The 25,732-nt window shown below is 41.1% G+C and overlaps 1 protein-coding gene across 2 annotated transcripts in view; it reads left to right on the top strand.

Moving 5' to 3' along the window:
* The window catches only part of carmil2 (capping protein regulator and myosin 1 linker 2), a 59,576-nt gene extending 35,295 nt beyond the window's left edge, over positions 1–24,281 (top strand). For both annotated transcript variants that reach the window (XM_063906066.1, XM_063906059.1), the window contains 11 exons: positions 1,308–1,798; positions 7,393–7,502; positions 10,021–10,879; positions 12,135–12,239; positions 12,372–12,408; positions 13,268–13,336; positions 14,372–14,631; positions 16,010–16,145; positions 16,488–16,577; positions 17,728–17,835; positions 18,528–24,281. In XM_063906066.1, coding sequence (XP_063762136.1) covers positions 1,308–1,798; positions 7,393–7,502; positions 10,021–10,879; positions 12,135–12,239; positions 12,372–12,408; positions 13,268–13,336; positions 14,372–14,631; positions 16,010–16,145; positions 16,488–16,577; positions 17,728–17,835; positions 18,528–19,006 — 2,744 coding nt within the window. In that variant the 3' untranslated portion in view covers positions 19,007–24,281. The remainder of the gene's footprint in view (positions 1–1,307; positions 1,799–7,392; positions 7,503–10,020; positions 10,880–12,134; positions 12,240–12,371; positions 12,409–13,267; positions 13,337–14,371; positions 14,632–16,009; positions 16,146–16,487; positions 16,578–17,727; positions 17,836–18,527) is intronic.
* The last annotated feature ends 1,451 nt before the right edge of the window (positions 24,282–25,732 follow it).

Below are 25,732 nucleotides of genomic sequence, written 5' to 3'. Positions count from 1 at the left end.
TCAGACACACCGCTCTGTTTGGCTAATTGGAGTATGGCCTGTTTACTTTCACACCAGTGACTCTCACCATGGAGAGATGAGATGGGGAGAAGATGGAGGAGCGTAGGAGGGGAGGATGAGGAAACGTTGGGGGATTTCACAACCACCCACCCCCCGCTCCTATTGTTTGATTGGAGGATAGCTTTACAATGAATCATGAAAAAAAGAATTAGGTCAATATACAGTATCTTTACAGAGAATATTTAGTGTAGTCATCAATGTGCCTTTCTAAAGCTTCTTAAACATTGAGAGCCTTTAATGTTAATGATTTACTCGTAGGTCTAACCCTATCCTACCTTATCTTATTTGATCCTGGGCCGAGTGTGACTGCAGAGCTATTTGCTGCTCTGTTTCCTCTCTGCTTCCTCTCTGTTTTCTTTACGCTTCCTCTCTGTGTATCTCTGTTTACTTTCAGCTTCCTTTCAGCTCCTCTTTTCTTCCTCTCTACTTCTTCTATAGTTTGCTCTCTGATTATTCTATGCTTCCTCTTGACTTCCTCTCTGCTTTTTCTCTGCTTTTACCCTCTTTCCTTTATGCTTCCTTTTGCTCCTAGTTGCTTCGTTTTTATTTCCTTTTCTGCTTCTTATCTGCTAAATCTTTGTTTACTATCTGTTTCCTCCCTGCTTCCTCTTTGCTTCCCTGTCTGTTTCCTCCCTGCTTCCTCTTTGCTTCGCTGTCTGTTTCCTCCCTGCTTCCTCTCTGCTTAGTTTCTGCTTTCTCTCTATTCCTCCCTGCTTTTTCTCTGTTTTTAGTCTTTTCTCTGTTTTTAGTTTCCTTTCTGCTTCCTTTTGCTCCTATAGCTGCTTCATTTCAGTTTCCTTTCTGTCCCCTCTCTGTTCTCTTTCTGCTCCCTCTCTGCTTAATCTTTGCTTCCTCTCTCTTCTCGATCTGCTTCATATCTGCTTCCTCTCTGTTAACTTCCTCTCTACTTCCTTTATGTTTCCTTTCTGCTGCCTTTCTATTTCCTCTCTGCGTCCTCTCTATCTACTCTGTATCTCTAAGCTTTGCTCCTTATTTCTTTCTCTTCTCTTTTCTAACCCCCTCTTATCTATTCTCTCATCCCCCTTGATCCCTTTTAGTCTCTTGACACACCCTTCCTCCTCCTATCTCCCATTCTCCTTGTTTCCCCATTCCTCCCTTTCTTCCCAATAGAGCTTTGCCCTATATATTCATATTTCCAATTTGTGGGCTGGATTCCCCCTCTTTCCCTCCCTTCCTCCCTCCATCCTCTTCCCCTCCATCACCTCTCCTTGTGCCTCCCCTCTCAGGTCTCCTGGATGCAGACTTGGAGCAGCAGATCAGGGGAGGAGGTGCCAGAGAAGAAGGGGGAGGAGTAAGGTGCGCTCTCCCTCTGTTGTCGACAGCAACCCTCATGTCAGTCAGGTCTCCAAGCCCCTCCCCTTCCCCGTCCCCCTCCCCCCCGGGACAGAGGAGGAGGAGGAGGGAGGGGGAGGTGGCAGCAGCGTTGGATGCTGCAGCAGTGAGAGGAGCATCGTTCATTCCTCCTCCCAGTCCCCCCCTACTGCGCTCCATCACCGCTCGCTCTGCAGAGGAGGAAGCTGCCGGCCAAGGAAGCTTACCCAGACGACAGGCTCCCTTCCCCGGCTGCGAGCCCAGCCCAGGCTCCCCCTTCAGCTCTGGATCTCCTGCTTCCCCCATGGAGCCTCTACCCACCCAGGGACAGACTCTGAGGCACTACACCGCCTCACGACCACGGCCACGACGCACACACACACAGCCCCCGTCCTCCAGGCCTCAGGTAAGAACACACACATACCCATAAACACCAACCACTGACCACACACAACATTTGAGTGAGGGAACAAGAATCACATTTGCATTAATACATACCAACGATAATACATACAAAATCTGATGTATACAGGCAGATATGCTCAGTTATACCAGAGACAGGGGAAGGACAGATGGATGAAGGATGGAGGGAAGGGTATACGAGGTAGGCAGCTAACTGCACGACTACAGATGGATCCCAGAGGAGGGAGAGATGGAAATGGAGGAAGTCGAAACAATTCCATTAGAATACAAATAAAGGAAATGGAGGGATGAAGGGAATAATGCTCATATTACCACCTAAGGTCAATGCAGCAAAAATACACAGATGCACATCTATCTATCTATCTATCTATCTATCTATCTATCTATCTATCTATCTATCTATCTATCTATCTATCTATCTATCTATCTATCTATCTATCTCTATCTATCTATCTATCTATCTATCTATCTATCTATCTATCTATCTATCTATCTATCTATCTATCTATCTATCTATCTATCTATCTATCTATCTATCTATCTAATCTATCTTGCTTTATTGCTTTCCTTTTTATGATGCTGTAGTAATAATGGTAGCCATCTTTATCTTTGCATTCTCTGGCTCCTTGTAGTGATACAAGGGTGTTTGTGTATGTGTATGTGTGTGTGTGTGTGTGTGTGTGTGTGTGTGTGTGTGTGTGTGTGTGTGTGTGTGTGTGTGTGTGTGTGTGTGTGTGTGTGTGTGTGTGTGTGTGTGTGTGTGTGTGTGTGTGTGTGTGTGAGGCACATGCAATTTGGGAGTGGTGTTCCCTGGGTTGTTCCCAGTGATTTCTATCTCTCCCTCCTTCTCTCTCCTGGGAATGCTTTCACTTACTCAATTATTCATGTTTTCACATTAATGGGGTTCCCTGTCTCTGTGCTTTCACTGTGTAAATGAAAAAAGGAGGATTTCTCTTCATCTGTCGTGACCTTGTGTGTGTAAATTGTATCGTGCTTGTGATCTCTCCTTTTAAAAAGATACACATTTGGTATTTTGTAGGTCATTTCAATGTAAGGTGGTGTTGTTTTTCACTAACACAACCACACACATTATTATTTTATTTTATACAAGACATTACTACAGTACATGATTTACGATCAGTCATCCCTGTCGGTGAGTAATGAGAGACTCTAGGTCCACTGACTAGACTTTAATAATGTATTTAGCATTTTTGTTGACAGAAATAGGACAATTGGCTAGCAGCATGCTATTTATGGTTATTGTAAACAATCCCTGTTAAATGCTGGAACATGATGGAGCCTTGTTTTCACAGTTAAATAAAAGACAAGACTAGAGTAAATTATTTATTAAGTTGATATGTTTTAACCTGCTAGCTTTATTTTTTAGCCTGCTGGCATGCTAGTTTGAGTCAAGAGTGTTTGGCATTACCATTAGTTTGGAGAGGCTGCATTATCATTATTTCTTCTAATAGGCGGGAAGGCTGATATATTTCTGAAATCGCATCTACATATCGTTTTATCTACATCTCGAAAACTACAAGATTATTCTCATTTTGCCTATGTTAAGCTTTTGCTGTTATTCTTTACTCATTCTAAGCAAGAGCAGAAGCTAACATTAGCCTGCTGGCATGCTATTTTGAGTCAAAAGAAGCTAGACTTGTTAGTGTGCAAGCTTTAGTTTGGAGAGGCTACAATGTTATCTTTATTTCATCTAATAAGAGAGACTGATATGCAGTATGTCAACGTCTGTGTCTTCAACAAGAATGTTTGAAAGCTATTAGCACACAATGTTTCCGAATTTCCGAAAAGTTATTAAGCGTTGCTGTTTTGAAATAGATAAAAACAAATAACTTGGGGAAGAATTTAAAAAGCTGTGGGAGAACCCTTGTCTTTGTACCCCAGCAGAATCTGTTGTGATGTTAAAAGCAAGCCTCTTACAAAGATTCTCTATAGCATCATGCTCAAATGGTTCTACATAAAAGCTTTTAGTTGCCATGACCTCAAGTGTTGCACAATGACACAATTTCAATACTTTCTTTTCAGTACAACAGGGAGTTAGTGACTTGTTTTGGTTCAAAATGGGCCATATGGAGTCATCACTGTTTTGTTGTATATAGTAGCCAAAAACAATCATGAGGGATAATCCAAGAATACTTGATATTGACACTCAATGCTGGCCCTGCAGAAAGATGAGGGGGGTGGGGGGTGATTTCTGGTCATCGTGTTTGGAACTTTCCTTCCTATGTACTTCTGGGTGTTGCATCATGGTTGGGAAAACTGGAGACAAAATGTATAAATCCAAATTACTTTTCCAATACCTCTGCAATGCATTTTTGGTCACTCTTAGGACGTCAATACATCAGCTTCACTATACACACCAATCCCAAACCAAGGATCAAGGGATTTTAAGATGTATATGAGTATTTAAAAAGAATGTTAAAGCAGGCTTACAGCATTCAAACCAAGGAAAGAGGCAGACACGCAACAGACGGCTAGAACACAAGGTACCATGGGAGGATCTGGCAAACATTGCCAATGTACTGTATGAACTACACAGTAACCATATGAGAAGCAGCCATGGGGAAGGTCCCAGATTACAAGGGTATACAGGAGGTCCACACAGGCAACCTTATTAAAGGCATCCCGTGGACAGGTGTGGTACGACCAGGTGTGGAAAATGACATTAACCACACATCAAAAGACAGAGTGCATCTGAAGGAGATGAGGGGTGGCAGAAATAGAGCTAATGTCAAATATATATTATCAGTTATCAACTCAGGACCAGCAAATTGAACTCTGGAAAAAGGACAAGTGTCATAACAAGGTAGTTAGCTGTAATATTGTTTGATTCTTGCAACATGATTTTCCCTGCCCACATGCTGCGTGGGGAAGTTTTACATCCACCTGCTCCTTCAGTCTATGTGTGTGTTTGTGGGGGGGTGAGCTAAGGGTGAGCTAAGGGGCAGATAATGCAGAGTAATAGATGCCAACTTAACTACACATGTCGATACAGTAAAAACTGTAAAATCCTTTGACAGGATTTCCAATATGAATGGACAGTTTAATTGAGCGAATATATACAGCAGAGAGGCCACTGTGTGGAGGTTCCTTTATTCATCAGCCGATAGAGTGGTGCAGGAATGAATCTTAAACCCGGAAATTAGTTCTGTGGTTGATGAAAGCTCATGAGATGTTCACGCTTTGCTCCACAACATAAAATACTTATGGTGTCAAAATGGCTGTTGCTAACAAGTTGTCATGAGGTAGTTCCTTATATTCTAGCTTTAGCGTTTTACATTTGGTGACTACAGTTACGCTTGACTACTATAAAGTGGTGTTAATATGTGGAGATAATCCTGCTGAACAAAACCTGTAGCTAAACGTGCTTGCCACAGATGTTATTTTCAGCATTATTTGCAAATCCAATCCCATTGCTCTTGGTCAAGGAGCCCTTACGATGCTAACTTCCTGGTCGGCCTACAAAAACATGTCATCACTGCACCACTCTATTGTATGTACTGTATGGCTATCCACATTTACAGCATGGCTGTGTGGGTGTGGAGAATACTCTGTTGCCCCTTGCTAACAAGTGTGTGTGTGTGTGTGTGTGTGTGTGTGTGTGTGTGTGTGTGTGTGTGTGTGTGTGTGTGTGTGTGTGTGTGTGTGTGTGTGTGTGTGTGTGTGTGTGTGTGTGTGTGTGTGTGTGTAAACTGTGTGTGTGTTTGATTGCAAGAGTGTGTGTTAATGTGTGTGCCAATAACTATGTGCCATGTTGGCATGTAGCACACAGAGACAGGTGGCTGTGAAGGAGGAGGCAGAGAGTGAAAGAGAGGCACATTATTTTCTTTGGCTGATAGAGAGAGATGGAGCGAGCTTGGAGATGAACACTGCATTCACTGACAGGAGAATGTCCATTTTTATGATTTTGGAGCTTTGATGTTTTATAGTAATCGAGTTTTAGTGTTTCAGTTTTCAAGGACTTTTGACATTTTGTCATTTTAAGTATACATCAATATATCATTTTCATCTTTTATTTTAGTCTTGTTGTGCGTTTTTCACTCTGTTTGCATTCTGAGGCTACAGTTGTCACCATCTTTAATGTGTAACATATTTAGATACATTTGGGGCCTTTTTTAAGGCCTTCATTAGAGACAAAGACCGATGTCAGAAAATCTGGAGCGATAGGCAACTGAACCTTTAAAGTTACCACGGTTACAGGTGGTGTTCTCATAAATGGTGAGATTAGTTATCTGTTTTTGTCTGATTGACATACAAACACATACTTCATGTCACTCTGCTCTGTGGAAGTCTGCTCAGTCCAGGTATCATTAAAAACTCAATGCCAATATTTAAAGAGTTTAGCTCTGTCCGGTAAATATGACATTTTTATCAGAATTAAAAATATTGCTTACGGCCCCGGCCGTGGCGCGACTGGCTGGGGCACCTGCACCGTCCGCCGGCGACCCGGGCTCGATTCCTGACCCGTAGTCCTTTCCGGATCACACCCTGACTCTCTCTCCGACTTTCCTGTCACTCTCCACTGTCCTATCTGATTAAAGGCAAAAAGCCCCAAAAAAATATCTTTAAAAAAATGTATTGCTTACACTTAGCTATTAGCTATCCTGGACTAAAGCTAAAGCAGCTTGAGCAAATTCGATAAAAAAAATCAACAGAATGCATTTTATTTACAGTAGCACTGAATGATTGAAACATAATTAGCTAAAATGTAGGCGGTGATAAATTATGTACGAGTACATAGAATATCAATATTGTGACTAAATAAATATAGTAGTAATGCACTTATTGTAAGTCACTTTGGATAAAACTGTCAGTTGAACACAATTTAATGTAAATATATTTGTGTTACTTTCATTACCTCATTGCATTTAAACAAAAACCCCAGCCTCAAATAACATTTTAGTGTGAATACATCCGAACTGGATGTATTCACACTAAAACGTGTACAAAACTTAATTCGGCACTATAAAATATATAAAATGTACAGCTGCACTTTGAGCTCATATTAGGTCAGATTTGCACCTTTTTAACTTTATAGAAGCACCCTAGTTTGGTGATGTTTAAAACAACAAGGTAAACATCAAGGTGGATGGATACATAAATGATGTAAGGATGGAAAAGCAGGACATTTTTGAAGCATGATGAGCAAAATCACATGGGACACAGCCTTCTGAAGTCCGGCTGCACCTATAATAAAGATCTGATACAAATCTTGACATAAAGTTGGTGCTGGTTGGAAAAAGAGAGAGGTGGGGTTGCTGGTTACTTTGAATTGGAATAGTTGGATATATACTTTGCAGAGATTGGGTGTATTGACTTGGGTCTATGGTTGTTTTTTAGTATTTATTATATTTTAAACTTGTATCTTTGCTAACTGCATTAGAAGTGTTAGCATTTGTGTCTACCTGCCCAGGGACTGCGCCGGACATTTCTTCTCCACAAACATGTCATTTTGCTCTGTCTAATAGTTGATACATTCCTTTGTAAATTAGTTCTAAGAACACAATCCAAGGTGTACATTCTAACATAAACATTATTCTGTTGTGTTCTTTGTTTCAGGAGCCTGTTGTAAAGGTAGAGACTGAGAATGAAGCCACTGAGGGGATGGGTCGAGTGGATGAAGGAGTAGAGGAGTTCTTCACCAAGAAAATCATCCCTGACTATGCACTGTGAGTTGGACACACACACACACACACACATACACACACACACACACACACACACACACACACACACACACACACACACACACACACACACACACACACACACACACACACACACACACACACACACACACACACACACACACACACATTGTTCATGATATCTTTAATATCCTCTAATTGAAACCAAAGTAACATTTAGTTTTAAACTGAAAGCAATGATTGCCTGAAAGTATGACTCAATCTCACAAATACAGGTGAGTAGGCGAAAGGGTTCTTCTACTCACCTGTATGAAACTCCAAACATATCAAAACAAAAGAAAAGAGCAATAAACATTTTTTAAACTCAGTATAATATGCAGTATGCTGCAGCTAATGACAACACATAAACAACTCACGGTTGCCGGTTGTCATTTGTAACAAACCACTCTTTCCATCTCAAGTGTTTTCAGGAGCTCAGCAATCAGAAACACAGTGACTGTCAGAGCAAGAAGATTATTACCATTCTTGTTACTGTAAATAGTAACTGATGAGTTATAATTATATTGTTTGCATCATGAAGTCAAAGGCCAAGCCTCTCCTGAAAATTGCTTGAAAAAAAAGAGTGTATTGTTGTGTAATCAACATGTTTGTGAAGCCAGCTGTCTGTGTGAAATGCATGGTAAATGTTTGTGTGTCCCTCATAGCTCATAAACTCACATTCCTTTATCTAATTCTGTCCTGGATAGATCTAATTTTATAGCAATCAAAATTATTAGGTCAGCTGTATTCAAGCCAGATATTAAGAATACATTTTAACTCTGTAATTAGTCTCAACGATTCTGTGTTACACTGCTTGGAAGAGGTTTAGTTCACCGTGATACTACTACAATCTACTTTTCAGTGGGGCTATAAGTAGTTAGCTTGCTGTGTGACAAATATTCTCAGTTCAAAGGGTCCTATACTAGCTTTCTCATGGACTACCAACCATATTTCATATTCTTCATCAGTGAAAGAAGAAAGCATCATCACACAATCCATCATATATTAGTGAATGCAATCACATGATGGTGATTGTACATGAAGGGTGATGGTAACCCTCTCATGTCGCTAAAGCAGGTTGACCTGACCTGGGTTATGCATCCAACACAACTTGAACTCAAATTGTCTTCCATGTCTTTGTAAAGTTGGAGACACGCAAAGTAATTGGAATGGAATCCTGTCTGACTGCCCTCTGTTGGAGTCCATATGTTTTCATTTTCACCCTTCGTCGACACCAACCACGAAGCAAAAGCATCCATCAGCAGTTGCTGTCCACCACAGCTGTTCCTCCACGCAACTGCTGAATCACAGCTCTAAGCCCCATCTGGACTGTGAGTGGAGCAAAAGAGATTTGAAGCCTAAAAACTGTTCCACCTCAATCCACCGCCGTAGTTGTAAAATGGAATCTGTTCATCATGGATGGATTTAAAAAAGTACTTGATTTGGACCTGACAATGATGCTAGAAGAACAGTCAGGGGGGAACCGAAGTAATTCAAAAACAATAGAGTGGTGCAGTGATGACTTATTTCTTTAGTACAACCCCGAAGTTAGCATCCCAAATGTTTCATTAACTAATAGATTTCGGAATAAGAGAAAGATCCATGTCAAACACACATGTGATACTTACACGTTTTGTTCAGCATTATATATTCCACATATTAACACCACTTTATGATCTATGAAGAGTAAATGCAAGTACAAAGCTGACATTAAGCTATGAAGGAACTACAGCTCATGGCTTCACGTCACCACGGCTAACGACGGCTAATGTCGGCGAGATGACATTTAGTAATCATTAGTAACTTTTTAGCAACTACCGCTTTTAAATTTTTCATGTACTTATTGTTTATTACTAACCTGTTCTACAGCAGGATAATCTACATCATTAACACAAATGTTAGGATCTTTTAAACATAAATGTTATTGACAGAAGTAAAATACATAAAAACATAAATACATGACGGCTAGCATGACTGCGCATCAGCACTGCTAAGCTAAAGGTGGCTAAATTTCAGCGTGAGATATTTAGTTGTGTCATTTAGTCCCTTGTTAGCAACCGCAGTTTTTAGGACACATAAAAGTTTCACGAGTGGGGTACTCACTGATGTATTTTATTTGTAGAACAAAATCTCTTCAGCTTGTGTTAACCAGAGATTTAAAAAAACTGTTGAATTCGAGACAAGGGAACCAGACATGGGTAAATGCTAACTCATATACGCTTTTATGAACTCATTCCTGCACCACTCTTTGAATATCCATGCCAAATGTAATGGTAATCATTCCAAGAGTTATTTAGATATGGTGCTCTGGATCATAGTGTGGAACAGACTGACAGTGTGGTCTCTGGCTGACGGGTGCTTTTGCTCTGGGGGCTGTTTGCATGACCATTCTTGTCGTGTTGTGCACCTGAACTGAGCATGTGTCCTGACTCCTGTAGCAGTAGTGGTAGTACTGAGTGTCTCTTCTTGTCTGTTGCTCTTTCTGCTGTCTCTGCTGCAGAAAAGGCCGGTGGGAGGAGTCAATCCCTGCCCAAGCCACTCCCCCAGAATCAAGCTCCACCCCCTCAGCCTCAACCCCCTTTTCCTCTTCGTCTGACAATATCCCCCTCTCTCCCAGCACCACTGTCACTTCTCCCTCTGTCCCATCCACTGACACATGCTTTACATCCACTGTACCCCTCCTCTCTACATCCTCCACCCCCCCTGCACCCCTCTCTTCTGTCACCCCCACCACCACACTTCCCACCAAAAACATCAAGAAAAAGTTTGGGGACTTCTTTGCCTTCAAGAGGGCTCGAGGCGGCCGAGCCCCCAAGGCAGGAGGGGGAGAGGGAGGAGGAGAGGGGGTGAAGGTCAAAAGGACCTCCATCGCAGACCTCATCCGACCCCTCCGCGAGGCCAAAGAAAGGGAGAGGGACAGGGACAAGGGGAGAGGGGCAAGGTCAGTGGAGGATGCTAACGTTTGTAATGATGCCGCCACCACAGAAGGAACCGCTGCAGGCGATGCCAAGGGAACGATGGCGCCTGCCAAGACTTTAACCACGACGACGCCTTCCAGTGACACCACTCCCTCTATCCCCAACACCGCCACAAGCCCCGACCTCACCACTGCCACGCTTTCCGATCAGAAAGAACAGGCAGTTCCTGTCTTTCGAGGTCGCACCCCCAGTCCAGTGGTCACCTCCCCTCTCACGGAGCAGGAGAGGGGCGGGGTGCAGATGAATGAGATGTTGAGAGGGAGTCCGTTTGGAGAGAGGAGACTGAAGGTGACCAAGAGGTCGCTGAGGGAGGGAAAGAGCCAGAGTCTCATACTGCTGACAGGGTTAGAGCCTGAAGACAAGGATGACACACACAGTAAGGTCAGTCTGAAACACACTGAACACACACAGTAAGAATTCAACTATTCTGCACACACAAAAACACCAAGCTGGCCTGTTAAGTTAAATTCTAGAGAAACATTTATGAAAACTGTTATTTGGTTTAAAAAAAAACTCTTTAATATAATGCTGCCCATTATTGGCAGAGTTGGTGGTTTGAGCCCTGGTTCATTCTGGCTATGTGTATCTGCGCAAGACACTGAACCCCAAGATAGAGGGGTGCAGTGATGATGACGTATTTTTGTACGGAGACAAGCATTGCAAATCTCCCTCGGTAATATTGTATAAAATAAGCTCTATGGCAAATACATACTTTATGAAACTGAACATATTTTGTTCATGAGGGTAATCTCCAAATATTAACATCACTGTTATGATACTTGGAGTGTAAATGCAATCTCCAGAAGTAAAAAGCTAACGCTAGGCTATAGTGAAAACAACATCCCAGCCGTATGGCTGCGCATTACCACCGCTAAGCTGAAGGTGGCTTATGTTGTAATGGCTCTTTTAGCCACTTGTTGACGACACATAGACATTAATTCAGACATCCCCCAGTGGGGTATTTACTCACGTATTTTATGTCGTAGAACAAAACGTGAAAATCTCTTCAGCTTGTTTTTACCACAGACCTTATTTCAAGCTAAAAAACCTGTAAAGAATGATAGATATAAACACACTGCATTAGCAGTATTTACACTATGAACAGTATATTGTGGTTTCAACCTTATAAACAGCAGTATGGAAATTGAATACACTGTAGACAGAATAAATATGAATATACTAAAGACCGTTATTGGCATTTTAAATAATATGAATACACATGAGTATGCTAAAGAAAACATAGCTGTTTGGACAGTTTTATAAATACAGATAAGAAGGTAAGACTTATGTGCTTACTACTACGTATTAAACTTAAAGGACAACATCGTGTGAAAGCACAGATACTGTCCTGAAGTCTATTATGAGAACTGAACAGGTCTTAATCTCGCTCATGCCCACAGAGGATAGAGATAAGAGATGTAACAGGAACTTATCTGGAAGTGAGTCGAGCATGCGTCAGCAGCATCTGATCCTATAAGAGTTGGAGACATTTTGAAGTCGTACAGCAGTTTGAGTTGTTACTAGAGTGGAAGACGACTGCTGTAATGCTGTAACTGTAAACTTATATCAGATTCTCTCAGCTGATGTTTGAAAAGGCAGTTTTTAGAGTTCTTAATGTCTGTGTATGGTCTTCCAGAAACATGCGTCTGAGAGCACATCTAGTTTGGAACAAAGGCTTCAGGTGATGCTGCACAGAATGGGCGTGGCCAAAACTCCACCTGCTGAAACCAAGACCAGTCAGGTAGGATGGGTGTATGTTTAGGTGGGATTCTATGTATTTATGTCATATTTACTTTAACAATAAACTGCTCAGCCATTAAAAGTTTTGAATTAATTATTGTGTAGTTTAATATTGTTTTTCATATGTGTCTAGAATAAAGACGAGGAGCTGAGAAAGGCCAACTCTGAAGGTGAGTGTGCATTTCTGTGGCATTTGATACATTGTATACATCCAAATCTGTCAACAAAAAAAGCATAATACACATCTGTTTGCAATCTTCACTACCAAACTTTGTAAAATCGTGTTGAAAAGTTTAAATTTAGGTGATTTCTACGGTGGCCCACAGGTACGAACCCTTTAAAGCAGCCCAAAACAATTCAATTAGGAGAAACGAGCTGCACTTTCAAAAACGAGTGCCAAAACGTATTCAAATGAAGAAACATATTCACCTGCTTGACAACACATGCACACCATTTGCTAAAAAACGCTGAACACCAAAAAGTGATGCACACAGCTGGGAGCGGAGCGCTTGATGACGTTCAGGGATTATAAAGTTAGCTAACTGTCACTGTTAGCAGAGTTAGTCTGTTTCATAATTGTAAGTATTTTGTTGGTATATTTGAAATGACTAAGTTAGCTAGGTTAGCCAACTAGCTCACAGCAGATCTGCAATAATATCAACAGGAACCTTGTGATTACATTTTTAAAATAGCGTTTCTCCTCTTTAAAGTGTTTTGGGCTATTACAGCGCGTGTTGGCCACTGTAGATTTCAATGCTAAACATTTGGGAACTTATTTATGCAATATGATTAATGACTCTGTGACTTACAGAACTTTTCATTTTGACCTTGTTTTAATATTTAATGGCAGCAGTAATATTACCGCTGCACCTCTGCTGATGAGAACAGAGCAGCAGCTCACTCACAGCTATGTGACTTAATTAGAAAGGCTTCAGTGGAGCCCAGTGTTCCTGTTGTATTCATTACATGTACAGCCCGGATTAAAAGTGACCCTCAGTCTTACAGGTACCTACTGTCTCTTTCCCTCAGGTGCTATCCTGGACAAGCCTGTACCTCCTCCCACATACATGAAGCCCAGAACCATGTCCACATCATCAGGTATCAATCTAATCTTCCCCCTTCTAGATATAGGTATTAACAATACTTCCATGTGCAAGCCTAATGAGACGACCCTGTAAGCACTGTGTGTAGTACAGTCTGATCCATAACTCATCAATGAGACTAATGGTTCCTTCAATGCTGGTGTTCAATTGTTCCTGTGATTTGTTTACAATATCCAAACTATAAAATAGAGAGATGCAGTGATGATGTATTTTTGTAGGCCAACAAGGAAGTTGGTATCTCCCTGGTTCCCTCGATAAAAAGCAATGAGATTTACCTTTGAAAATAAGCTTTGTGGCGAACACATGTTTATGATATTTACACGTTTTGTTCAGAAGGATAATCTCGATATATTAACACTACTTCTATGATTTGTGAAGTTTAAATGCATCCAAAGATAACATAAGGTGGTGTTGTGACTTCATGTCAACATGTCACCAGCGCTAAGCTTAAAGTGGCTAATGTTTGGCATGATGAATTTTAGCTGTGTCATTTAGCAGCTTGCTAACAACCGCCATTTTTAAGACAAGCTGAACAGATATTCATGTTTGGTTCAAAGGCATAATATACATCGGTAAATACCCCACTGGTGTATGTCCAAAGTGTAAAACATTATAAAAAACAGCAGTTGCTAACAAGTGACTAAATGACAATAGGTATTATATATTAGCCGCATTTAGCGTAGCGATGTCGACGTGAAGTGAAACAGTGATGTAGTTCCTTTATAGCCGAACGTTAGCTTTTGACTTCTGGAGATTGCATTAATGATTCAACTACAATAAAGCGGTGTTAATATGTGGATGTTATCCTGCTGAACAAAACATTTAAGTATCATAAACATGTTTTTGACACAGAGCTTATTTTCAGCACTATTTCTTAATCCAAAGGAACTCTGTTGCTTTTTGTTAAGGGATCTCATGCATTACTAACTTCCAGGTAGGCATACAAAAATACATCATCTCTGCACCACTCACAGATTGGACATCATTCACATGCAGTCTTCTACTCACTGTCTCTGCACCTTGTTTCCAGCTGACCCCAGGCATCCAATGAGAGCACTGGACCCTATCAGACCAGAACCCCCGCTTTACCCAAAACCCAGTGTTCCTGAGCGCCCGGTCGGCCCCCTGCCACCCAGACCAGCCGTCGCAGCCAAGCCTCCCTTCCCCACCCCGGCCTCTCCTGCAGGAGGAGCAGCTCGTCCCTCCTCCGCCCCCCCCTCCAGCAGCTCAGTAGGGAGAGTTCATCTCAGACACATCCAGGACGGCCGGCCGGGGGACACTACAGCACAGGTAACACTGCAGTCAGTCAGAAAATTCAGAAGGAACCCAGAGGCAAGAGCGTCATTCCACTGCCTTTTTTATATTTACCTCATATGATCATTTTAAACCAATAACAACACAGGAAAAAATGTTTAAAGCATGAACATTTTACACCGAAAAAACTGAAACGTTTACTTTAATTAAATGTATCATGTCAAAAGGTTCCACATAGTTGTATTAGGTTAGTTGAAAGCAATAGTATTAAGTTGAACCAAATATCAATATAATTTCTTTCATCTAATTAATAAATGTTTCATTTATTTACATAGTAATTGATTTAAGTCAACGTTTCACACTTTTTTCAGTGTGGACAATCTTCACTGACAAAATTGTGAAACGTTGACTTTATTTTAATGTAGTATGCCAATAGATTTCACATCACTGTATTATATTAATTATATTAAGTTGGAACTTAATATTATTGCTTTCAACTAACCTAAATACAGTGATGTGAAATCTGTTGACATAATACATTAAATTAATGTCAATGATTCAGTTTTCAGGGTATAGTTCGCTTACTCTTGTCTTTAGTTTATTAATGCAATAATTCATATAAATACAGTTGTGCTATAATTAGCACAGTGCCTTTTATATTTTGAATTGAAATTAGGGTATGCTGACTTATGGTGGAAAGAAGCATCTTATATGCATATGGTATGCAACGGAACATTCAGTTTTGGATAGAAGAAATATTGAATATATTGATATTGCATATCTCTTTAAACAAAGCAAGATTAAAGAATGAGGAAGGCTTGGGCAATGAAAACAGAGAGATTTGGTGCAGTGATTTTAATGCTGACAAAACATTATGGGGGGGCAGCAGAATACAAAATGCAGGCAGTGGAGGTCTAATAGGGAATTAAAGGATGGGGGTTTTTTTAACAAAGGAAAAAGTACTTTTTGACAAAATAAAAAAAATGAAAAGAAAATACTGCAAGGTACATAACACGTCTGGGAAAAGCACCTGTTAAATATGAGTTAACATGGTGCACTGAAGAATGCTCTGAAATACTGAAAGTAAAAAAAAGGAAACAGCATGTATTGGATTTTGAAAAAGCTTCAGCAACTGCAGAAATGCTCCATGGAGAAAACCATGAGAGATGGTTGCCGGAGCAAGGGGGAAATAAACCATGCATTGCCAATTCATCTTTCCAGTTTGTTCAGTAAGAGTAACATACAATAAATAAATATAGTGGAGACTTTTGAGCTCGGTGTATCACCACAAAGTACATTCAATTTCTATATTGCAACATGCATTCCCTGCCTCCATCGTCTGAGTCAGTCAGGACATATCAGGCACATTGTTTGTGTCACGGCTCGCTAAGCTCCCTCTGATCTTCATCTCCAGAATGGCAGCCATGAGCGTCCCCCGGGTGCAGCCTCAGCCCTGTCCCCCAGGAAGGAGCTGCTTCCCTCTGCTCAGTCTGCCTGGAGGGGGCCCAGCACACAGGAGCGCTCCGAGAAAGCACAATCAGTGACCGACGGTACGTCTGACTCTCCTCACTTAAACCGCATCATCATCCAAATTAGAGTTGGACTGGTATAGATGAAAAGTAAAGTTACAAATACAAGGTATAAACAAAAAGTAGCAGCATTATAGAGTTAGTGAGCATTGAAAAAGTTGTTATAGTATATTAAAATGTAAAAGTAGAAATTGCACAGAGCTTTCTCCCAACATTTTGTTACAGTCTTAGGGAGTGAAGTAGCAATTATAACAATATTAAAGTGTGCTCATATGTGTGTGTGGTGGTTTATCACAGGTAAGTAGGTTTTACATTTATTAGCTGAAGAAAAGCTGATTTGTGTGTTCACTTGTATACTTTCAGAGAGTCTTCCTAAGGCACGGCAACACTTGAAACCCGTTCCGAAACGCAGAGCCGTGTCCGTCCATGAGGACACTCTGGCCATGACACACGGTGAGGCTTTGTAAACTAAAGAACAACAGCAAGGTTATTGATTCAGCAGAAGCTTAGAGCATGATAGAATTGGCTGTATCTTGAAATTCTCCTTTTTGATGAAGTGTATGACAATGTTCTGGAACACTCTCAAGTCAATTCTTAAACCCATGCAGGCCAGGTGTGAAGTCTCTCTGTCAAGCTGTATATTACAGCTGTGGCTAAGCAAGGGAAATGGGCGTCTACCAATCAGAAACAAGGCAAAATATATCATGTAATAACAGCATCATAAACAATACAGTTCTGTTCAGGTATTTGCAATCCTTTCAATTAACAAAAGGAAAAAAAATATTTGTGATGCTATGCTAGGTGTTGGCTCAGCTCTATTTTCCCATGTATGAACAATTGGAATGTTTTTAAAATGGCACTTTAAAATAACAGTTTTAATTAAAGTATTTTAACAGTTGTCAGTGAATAACAATGTTCTGGAACATTCTCAAGGCCATTCTTAAACACATGCAGGCCAGGTGTGAAGCCTCTCTGTCAAGCTGTATATTACAGCTGTGGCTAAGCAGGGGAAATGGGCGTCTACCAATCAGAAACAAGGCAAAATATATCATGTAATAACAGCATCACAATAAAGCTCTGTATTTACAACCCCTTCAATCCACAAAAGGAAAAATATATATTTGTGATGCTATGCTAGGTGTTAGCACAGCTCTATTTCCCCATGTATGAACAGTTGCAAAGTTTTAAAAATGTCAGTATAAAATAACAGTTTTAATTCAGGTATTTTAATATTTATCAGAGAGGACCTTGGACCTTTTTTATCTTCTATTAAATAAAATATGGTGTTGCCTGTTTTACTCTATCCCTTCCTTATCAACAGGTGCTCAGATATATCCTGCAACCACCTGAGGAGACTTAAAGACACATTTATTTGAAACAGCTTGTAACGGCTCAATCCAAACAGAAAATATTCTCTACTGTCTGTGCAAAGCTGTGAAAAGAACAGCTGATAAGGATTCAGGGTCACCCTGTTCCCTCATAATGCAAATTGACATTTCAGTTCAATTTTGCTTATACATAAATACTGATACACTCAGTTTGGCTTGTATAGTTGTTTTTCACACACGGTCATGATTAAAGTTTATGTCTCCATCTCTCTCAGAGCTGAAGGCGGTGCTACAGAGGTCCCCTATCCGTTTCCGTGGCCGAGACCTGCCCCCCTGCACTGAAGACCCCTCCAGTGTGGAGGAAGCACAGAGACATCAGGAGGGTGAGAGGAGTGTTTGTTAGCCATGCTTGCATATTTCTGAATATTAGAGACATTTTATTTGCTTTCTTTCTGTGGAAACACTTTCTCACTGCAAAAACCCGAAAGCATACCAAGTATATTGATCTAACTTCTATTCAGAGTATGTCTTTACACTTGATATAAGACATGCTAACTCAAGAAGTAACAATGCAGTAAAATATACTGTCTTGTTTTTAGACGATGCATCATCTAGTCAAAGACTCTTGAAAACATTTTATTCTGAGTTGTATTTCATCTCAAATACGTATTTCAGATGAAATACGTATTTGAGATGAAATACGGGTTTTTTTAAGCTGCTTTTAAGATGGACAGTCTTGTTTCAAGAAATAAATCTTTTTGATATTAGAAAAACATATTTGTATTGGAGAATCACCAACTAACATCAGAAAACAGAACACTTTAGAGCATTTCTGACTTATCTTGTATCCTGGTGAAATATAGTTCAAAATACATTTTCCCGGCTAATTACTACTGTAGATCTAATTTATGGAATTATTCCATCTAATTTCAAGAAATCTTACCATCAAATGTTCACTTGTTCTATTAGCAGATACTTTACTATAACAAACGATAACAAATATTTTTGTACTTGTTTTTGGAGCAGCATTTTTTTCCAGTGCTTACATCTGTATATCTGTTCTTCATTCATGCAGCCGGTGACGCAGGGAAGCAAGAAGAGAATAAGAAAACTGTCCAGGAGGAAGAGCAGCTGAAGGCAGGGAGAGGCAGGACGGGCTGTCCCCCCCCTCCAGGCTCAGTGTTTTCCTCCTCCACAGAAGCATCAGCATCCCGCCTCTTCAGTCCAACTGCAGCCTCCGACAAACCTCCACCCGTCCTGGAGAGGCTGACCCACAGCCTCCATAAGCCTCCCGTAACCCCCCCATCTGATCAGAAGAGCCCCTGCACAGGCCCCCGTTTGCCTCAAACTCTAGAAAAACGGCTACTGTCCCCACCCTCCCAAGAAAAGACCCCCAGCACAATCTCAGCTTCATCTGAATCCCCAGAAGTTAGCACCCTGTCCCTCAAGAAGAAAAGCCCTGGCACAGCACCCCCCACAGAGGAGGTCTCTCAACAGCACACAGTGAAGGCAGAGTCAGCAGACCAAAGAACTGAGCCACCTCTGTCTGAATAACACACACACTGACTTATAAAAGGACATAAGACGAACCTGGGAAGAGAGGTAGGGGGGGGCTGTAACATCACTGAGATCAGGATATAGGAGGGTATACCAATTCTGAGGATAGCATGGATGTTGAACCCTCCTTTAGAAAGCTGCTGTGTCCCATGTCAGGGGGCTCTCTTTGAAAGCCTCAGAACCAAGGCCCTGTGTCCACAGATTGTATAATTGAGCTGGTCACAACTAAATCTGACAAGCACAGAGCAAGGCAGATGATCCGAATATGGATAAAAGTACATCACTCACCTGCTCTGCTCCAACAAACATTTGGTCTTTGTTTTGCTAGCTGTACGAAAGCCTATTCTCCAATTTCTACAGCGGTGTCACCAGCGCTTTTCTTAAAAGCTTCGATATTTTCATCTCAAAGCGTTTGGAGCAGCCAAAAAAGACCCTGGGTGAAGGGCTTTTTCTCATGGTTGCCGAATGTGATGGCATGTCTCATATGAATCAGTGTGTGGACAGGCTTTAATTTGTATTTATTGCACATGGTTGGTGTATGTTTTTTTTGCCATCTTACAGCTAACGTCTGCACAGTTGCTGTACTGGCCGTTTGAGGTGGATAAACACGCACTGCACAAACCGTCCAGTGGTCAAATACCCAGAACAATAAAAACCTTAGTCTGCTGGCCATATCCTGTTAGAGAAGGAGGACGAAGGAGAAGGCACGTTTATATATTCAGTTAAAATACACACATGACCAAACAGGACATTTACACATTAGGCCTGAAATACACACATGCGCAACTGAATGCAATCTATGAAGACCTGTCAGATTGATGGGCTGCCGTAGTTCAGCGCCATGGAGCTGTTGGGGGTTTGGTGCTTTGCTCAAAGACATCCCGACAGTGTCCAGGAGGTGAACTGGCTCATCTCTAGCTACGAGTCAAAGCCACATATATTTTATGATTATCATTGTTTTGGTCTGTGCGGGGACTTGGACCAGTGGTCTGGTTCCCAAGCCCCGAGCCACTGCCTGTTGTGCTGAGGGCAAAATCTCTAAGTTGATCAGGGCAGCTGTTTTAATATGCATCATCAGGGGGAAATATGCAACTGTTCCGCCTGTAAGCTCACTTTCCATTGAGTCTGAGGAAATCTTTGAGAGTCATCTGAGTCGGTCCAGGAAGGTTGAGTCTGAAATGGGACACAGCCAGCATCAGCTGAATGTCTAACTGACAGGAGTGTGTGGCTCCGAAATCGTAATCGTTTGCCCTCCAAACAAGGGTGGCTCATTTAACAGAACGTCTTTGAGTGTGGATCATTAACACATCATGTCAAAGACACACTTATTTCACCTGCTTATACATGTTATCATTTGATTTAATAAGGGATTTAAAGGCACATGGTGTAATTTACAATTCAAAGAGTATATCTTTTCACACATATTTCATCCATTGGATCTTGGTAATTCATCTACATTTGACATATGGCCCTCATCTGCTTCCTTTTTTTTAAATGGGCATTAGTGGTAATGTAATGACTCAAATTTTTGATTGCATGATTTTTTAAATTCCATTTTTTCCGCTTCCGAATAGTCTGCTTTTGTTTTTGTCTATAGTCGTTTGGGAGGGAGTTTTTTTCCTCCTAGAGTGGTAGTGGTGCAGTGATGACACAGTTTTGTGGGCCGACTCGGAAGTTAGCATCACCATGGCTCCCTCGCCAAAAAGCAGTGGGGGTTTTCCATTGGAAGGTTGCAAAAACAAGATCTGCGGCAAACACACGTTTATGATGCTTTACGATGGGTTAATGCCATTGACTGTATAAATAATGGACGTAGTATCCGTGACGTCACCCATAAGTTTGTGAAGCGCCGTAATGAAGCTCAAAGTGGGCGACTCCCACCGTCGACATCTTCTCAGTCTACCTCACGCCCGCTCCCGGCTAATCCAAATATGGACATAGGGTTGGAGCTGAAGTGGGCGTGGCTACTGAAACACGCCCATCTAGCGCGAAGCTACCAAGCTAGCAAAGGCTTCCAAGCTAGGCTACATGCTACCGTATGCTACTAGCGGCGCTATCCCGCTAAAAGTCAACAGCACACCCTGCAGTGTGGTTGCCCCCGGTTACCGGTTGTCTTACTCAAGGTAAGTTAACCTGAAACTATAAAAAACAAAACTTGACATAAAGATCTATCTGTTATTGAGATTATACTGCACTAGTTTAAAAATGCTCGTTTCAAATATAGACGTAATTTGCAACACTATATTTTGACCAGAAATGTGGCCAGTGTTACCGTGAATCAGCGTACCGTTAACGTTTAATTTGAAACAGAATTTTAATTTTCACATGATTCAGTTCACGAGTCGTTTCTATTGAACACTCGATTATAACGTTACTTTTAATACGTTTAATAAGTTAAGTTACATGTGATGGTAAATGTATTATTGATACTGGCTTGCATAGTCATAGTTATTATTGCTGCTTTTAAGAATTATACCAAACAAGACACATTATCAGTGCAGAGGCTGTTAGCGGAGCTAGCAGAGCAGACAACTAGCAGCTAGCGCCCACTGACGGCGCTAACCTGTCAATCAAAGCGACCACGCCCTTAATTATGCATAACTTTAAGCCTTAATATAATTCAAACGGGAGAGTTATATATAAATTCACCCTCCTCACAGTTGTCATGAATAGGGAAATTAGCTATAGAGACCAAAAGCAATTTTTGTACCACGCTGTAAACATGTTTATTTCTGCTGTAAAAATTAGCATTTTAACATGGGGGGTCTATGTAAATTGCTCTGTTTTGGAGCCAGGCCACGCGGCCATTCGATGAACTGCAGTTTTTGGCACTTCCGTATGTGTTTCACTGCTCAGCACCGGAGGTTGCCCCTTGGTTAATGCAGAGCCAGAAGTACAAAGCGAGGCTTATCACAAACAACAGCCTGGTCACATGACTTCACGTCACCACTGCTGAGCTAAAGGCGGCTAACATTCGGCGTGATGATGTTTAGTTGTCTCATTTAGTCACTTGTTAGCAACAACTAATTTTAAGAGATCTAGAATCTTCAAACATTCCTCAGTGGGCTATTTACTGACGTATTTTATGTCGTTGAACAAAACGTGAACATCTCTTAAACTTGTGTTAACCAAAGACCTTGTTCCAGGCATCTAATTAAAAAAGCCTTCAATAAACTTTGAACCCCAAGTGAAGGAGTTCAAGTATCTCGGGGTGTTGTTCTCGAGTGAGGGAACAATGGAGCGTGAGATGGGCCGGAGAATCGGAGCAGCGGGAGCGGTACTGCAGTCGCTTTACCGCACCGTTGTGACGAAAAGAGAGCTGAGCCAGAAGGCAAAGCTCTCTGTCTACCGGGCCATCTTCGTTCCTACCCTCACCTATGGTCATGAAGGATGGGTCATGACCGAAAGAACGAGATCGTGGATACAAGCGGCAGAAATGGGATTTCTCCGCAGGGTGGCTGGCTTCTCCCTTACGGATAAGGTGAGAAGTTCAGTCATCCGGGAAGGACTCGGAGTAAAACCGCTGCTCCTTCGCGTTGAAAGGAGCCAGTTGAGGTGGTTCGGGCACCTAGTGAGGATGCCACCTGGGCGCCTCCCTAGGGAGGTGTTCCAGGCACGTCCAGCTGGGAAGAGACCGAGGGGTAGACATAGGACCAGGTGGAGGGATTATATCTCTTCGCTGGCCTGGGAGCGCCTTGGAATCCCCCAGTCAGAGCTGGTTAATGTGGCCAGGGAAAGAGAAGTTTGGGGCTCTCTGCTGGAGCTGTTACCTCCGCGACCCTGACGGAAAACCGGGAGAAGATGGATGGATGGATGGATGGATGGAAACTTTTAATTCTAGACCAGGGAACATGAAGTGCTAAAATGCTAACTCATTCCAGGCTTTATAACTAATTCCTGCACCACTCAATAGTGCACACTGACAATGGTAACTGGTAAATCGATTGCACCTTTCACCCATTCACACACAGGTTAATACACTGTTGGCAGATCTGCCATACAGGGTGCCAAACTGCTCATCCTGTAATCTAAGGCTTATTCACTCACACTCATACACTCATTGCTTTCCTTTGGGAGGAATTTGGGGTTCAGCATCTTGCCCAAAAGATACATAGACATGCAGAGTCGAAGTAACCGCAGATCTTGTGATTAGTGGACATCCCGCTTTACCTCCTTAACCTCAGCTGCCGCATACAATAAGACTATCCAGGAAGAAAACAGCAACACACTTTGAATACCATTTCCTCATGTACTAAAGGGGCCAACTGCTGCATTCTAGTGTTTTCAGAACCAACAGGAAGTCATTTAAAGACTTTTGTTTTATTCATTACATTACTAAACATCCCAATAGCTGTTTCAGTTTTCTTCCACACCATCTTGTTCAGAGTCTGACAGTGAGATGATTACTGCAGTTATGAGTATTGAAGTTAAGCTCATAAAGGCCTAAACGGGCTCACATAATCAGCAGAACAGGGTTAGTATATTTTCAAATGTGGTTTTCAACTTGGAGGTTTGGGACCAGACCAAGATTAAGAAACATAAAACAGTGATGTTTATACATTTATGTAACAAAACATCCCAGTTAACCAACATCTTGGTGTATGTATAGACAAATAAAGTAAAAAATACAATTTTATGGTTATTTTCTCCAAAATTGTATTAATTGAAAACGATGTCAAATCCATTTCCTTTACAATATTTCTAACAATCCCATCATGCCATCAATGTGGGAAAATATATCTTGCCTTGTTAAGTGTTCTTTTCTTTTTTAAACTTTCAGCCTTTTAGTATCTTGAGATGAACACACAGGACACTAAAGCTCAGCATGTTTCTGTTGAATCACATCAATATGTGACATTGTAGGGTCATTACATTAAACACACACACACACACACACACACACACACACACACACACACACACACACACACACACATGTAATAATCACCATATCCATCTTTTCACAAGAGAACCAGAGATGACCAATATATGCTCACAGATAGTGTGAGATAGCAACAGGAGTATATTTATTCTATCAAACTCTCAGGTGGCTGTGGAGGAAGGTGTGTGTTTTGTAAGAGCAGACCTCAGCTCAGCTCCCTGAGCCTGCATCTCATACTTGGAAAGAAGTTATTTTCTACAGTCTTGTTTATCTTTGCCTTGCACGCACAGAATATGTACAAAAATACAAAGCATCAAAAACAAAGTTATAAACAGAGTGTAAATCCATACCTATACTTGTTAATAATTATTAAAATATGAGTTCTGTCAACATTTTGTTCAGTGTCGTGTCTCTATGAGTGGACTTTGCCATGTTTGAGAAAATAATCCTGATGATGCCATAGTGATGTCTACACACTCACATTCATTTAGGCTTGGAGACTCAAAATTAATAATAAAAACATCTGCATTTTAAAATACAATGTGAGATCTCACAATATAATAATGTGCCAACTTAATGGAAGTGCAATACTACATTTTAAGCTTTTTAAAAAAATAATTGAATGTGGCAATCATAAAATCTAAATGTCATTTATTAGAAAAACTGCTGAAATACTGTATGTGTCCCCCTATATATACAGTCTATGGTGTCCCCAGGGTGTATAAAAAGAGACCATCCTCTCTCTATCTCCTGCTATGAGAAAATGTGGATAGCAACAAGCTAATCAGATTAGCTGCTGATTTGAAGTCCTACTTGGAAGCTTTGAGCATGAATGTGCTCATGTTTTCGGTGAACTATACATATCCAGTTTGCACTGACATTTGTATATTCCCTCCCCGCCTCCAAAAACTCAGATGCCAACAAGATGAGGAGCAAGACTTTTGTTTCTGTTCCACTCGCGGATACTGTTCTGTGGGCTCTTGTCACGTGCATGTTCCTGAGACTATTTTCAAGTTGATTTATAGCTTATATGCAAAAACAGTCTGTCTAAGGAGTCTGTGTTCCAGTAAATTTAATAAGTGAGATTCTAGTATTATTGGTATGTTTGCTCCATACACTGTATTAAATAAGGGCTGCTCACCGGGATTTAACAAGCTAATAGCCGTCGAATGACTTAGCCTTAGGTTAACCTTTCAGCAATTAGCCAATAATGCTAAACTGAAGTTTATACAGTACTATATAGGAAAGATAACTCTGGCTGTTGATGTTTTGGTTTAAAAGGATGTAGTGACCATTACATTTAAGTATTGACAAGAAAACTTTATATCAATAGCATATATTATTAATAAATAGTTGCTCTATGAAATCACTGATGATGATTCATGAATTTTCCTGAAATGCAAAAGGCCAAAAGAGGATTTTATCAATCAAGCAAAATGACAACTCTTTCATATGTCATTGCATTTAACGCAAAGACCATTTATCAAACATATATAATGTCATGGTCCTATAGTTTGACTTTTTAGGTATCCTGATTTATCTTAAAAAATAGTTTCCCCTGTGTCATGCCTGTTTTTTATTTCCTGTTTTGGTGTGTTTTCCCACCTGTGTGATTGTCTGTCCTGGCCTAATTGGTTTCACCTGTTCCCCATCAGCCCTGCAACCAGCTGGTTTTCTGTACACCTGACCTTTATCCCCTCATTAGTTCCACTCATATTTAAGTATTGTATTTTTGCTTGTACGTCGTGCAACATGTAGTGAGGTTTGCCTTGCCTTACCTGAAACTGAAAGTATTTTCTGTTATTCTACCTGCATTTGGGTCAACCTTGCTTTACTAACCT

This window comes from Eleginops maclovinus, chromosome 2 (genome assembly GCF_036324505.1).
Source record: "Eleginops maclovinus isolate JMC-PN-2008 ecotype Puerto Natales chromosome 2, JC_Emac_rtc_rv5, whole genome shotgun sequence".
NCBI classification, from domain to species: domain Eukaryota; kingdom Metazoa; phylum Chordata; class Actinopteri; order Perciformes; family Eleginopidae; genus Eleginops; species Eleginops maclovinus.
The sequence above is the reverse complement of the archived record's forward strand: the minus strand, read 5'-3'. Positions and strand labels throughout refer to the sequence as shown.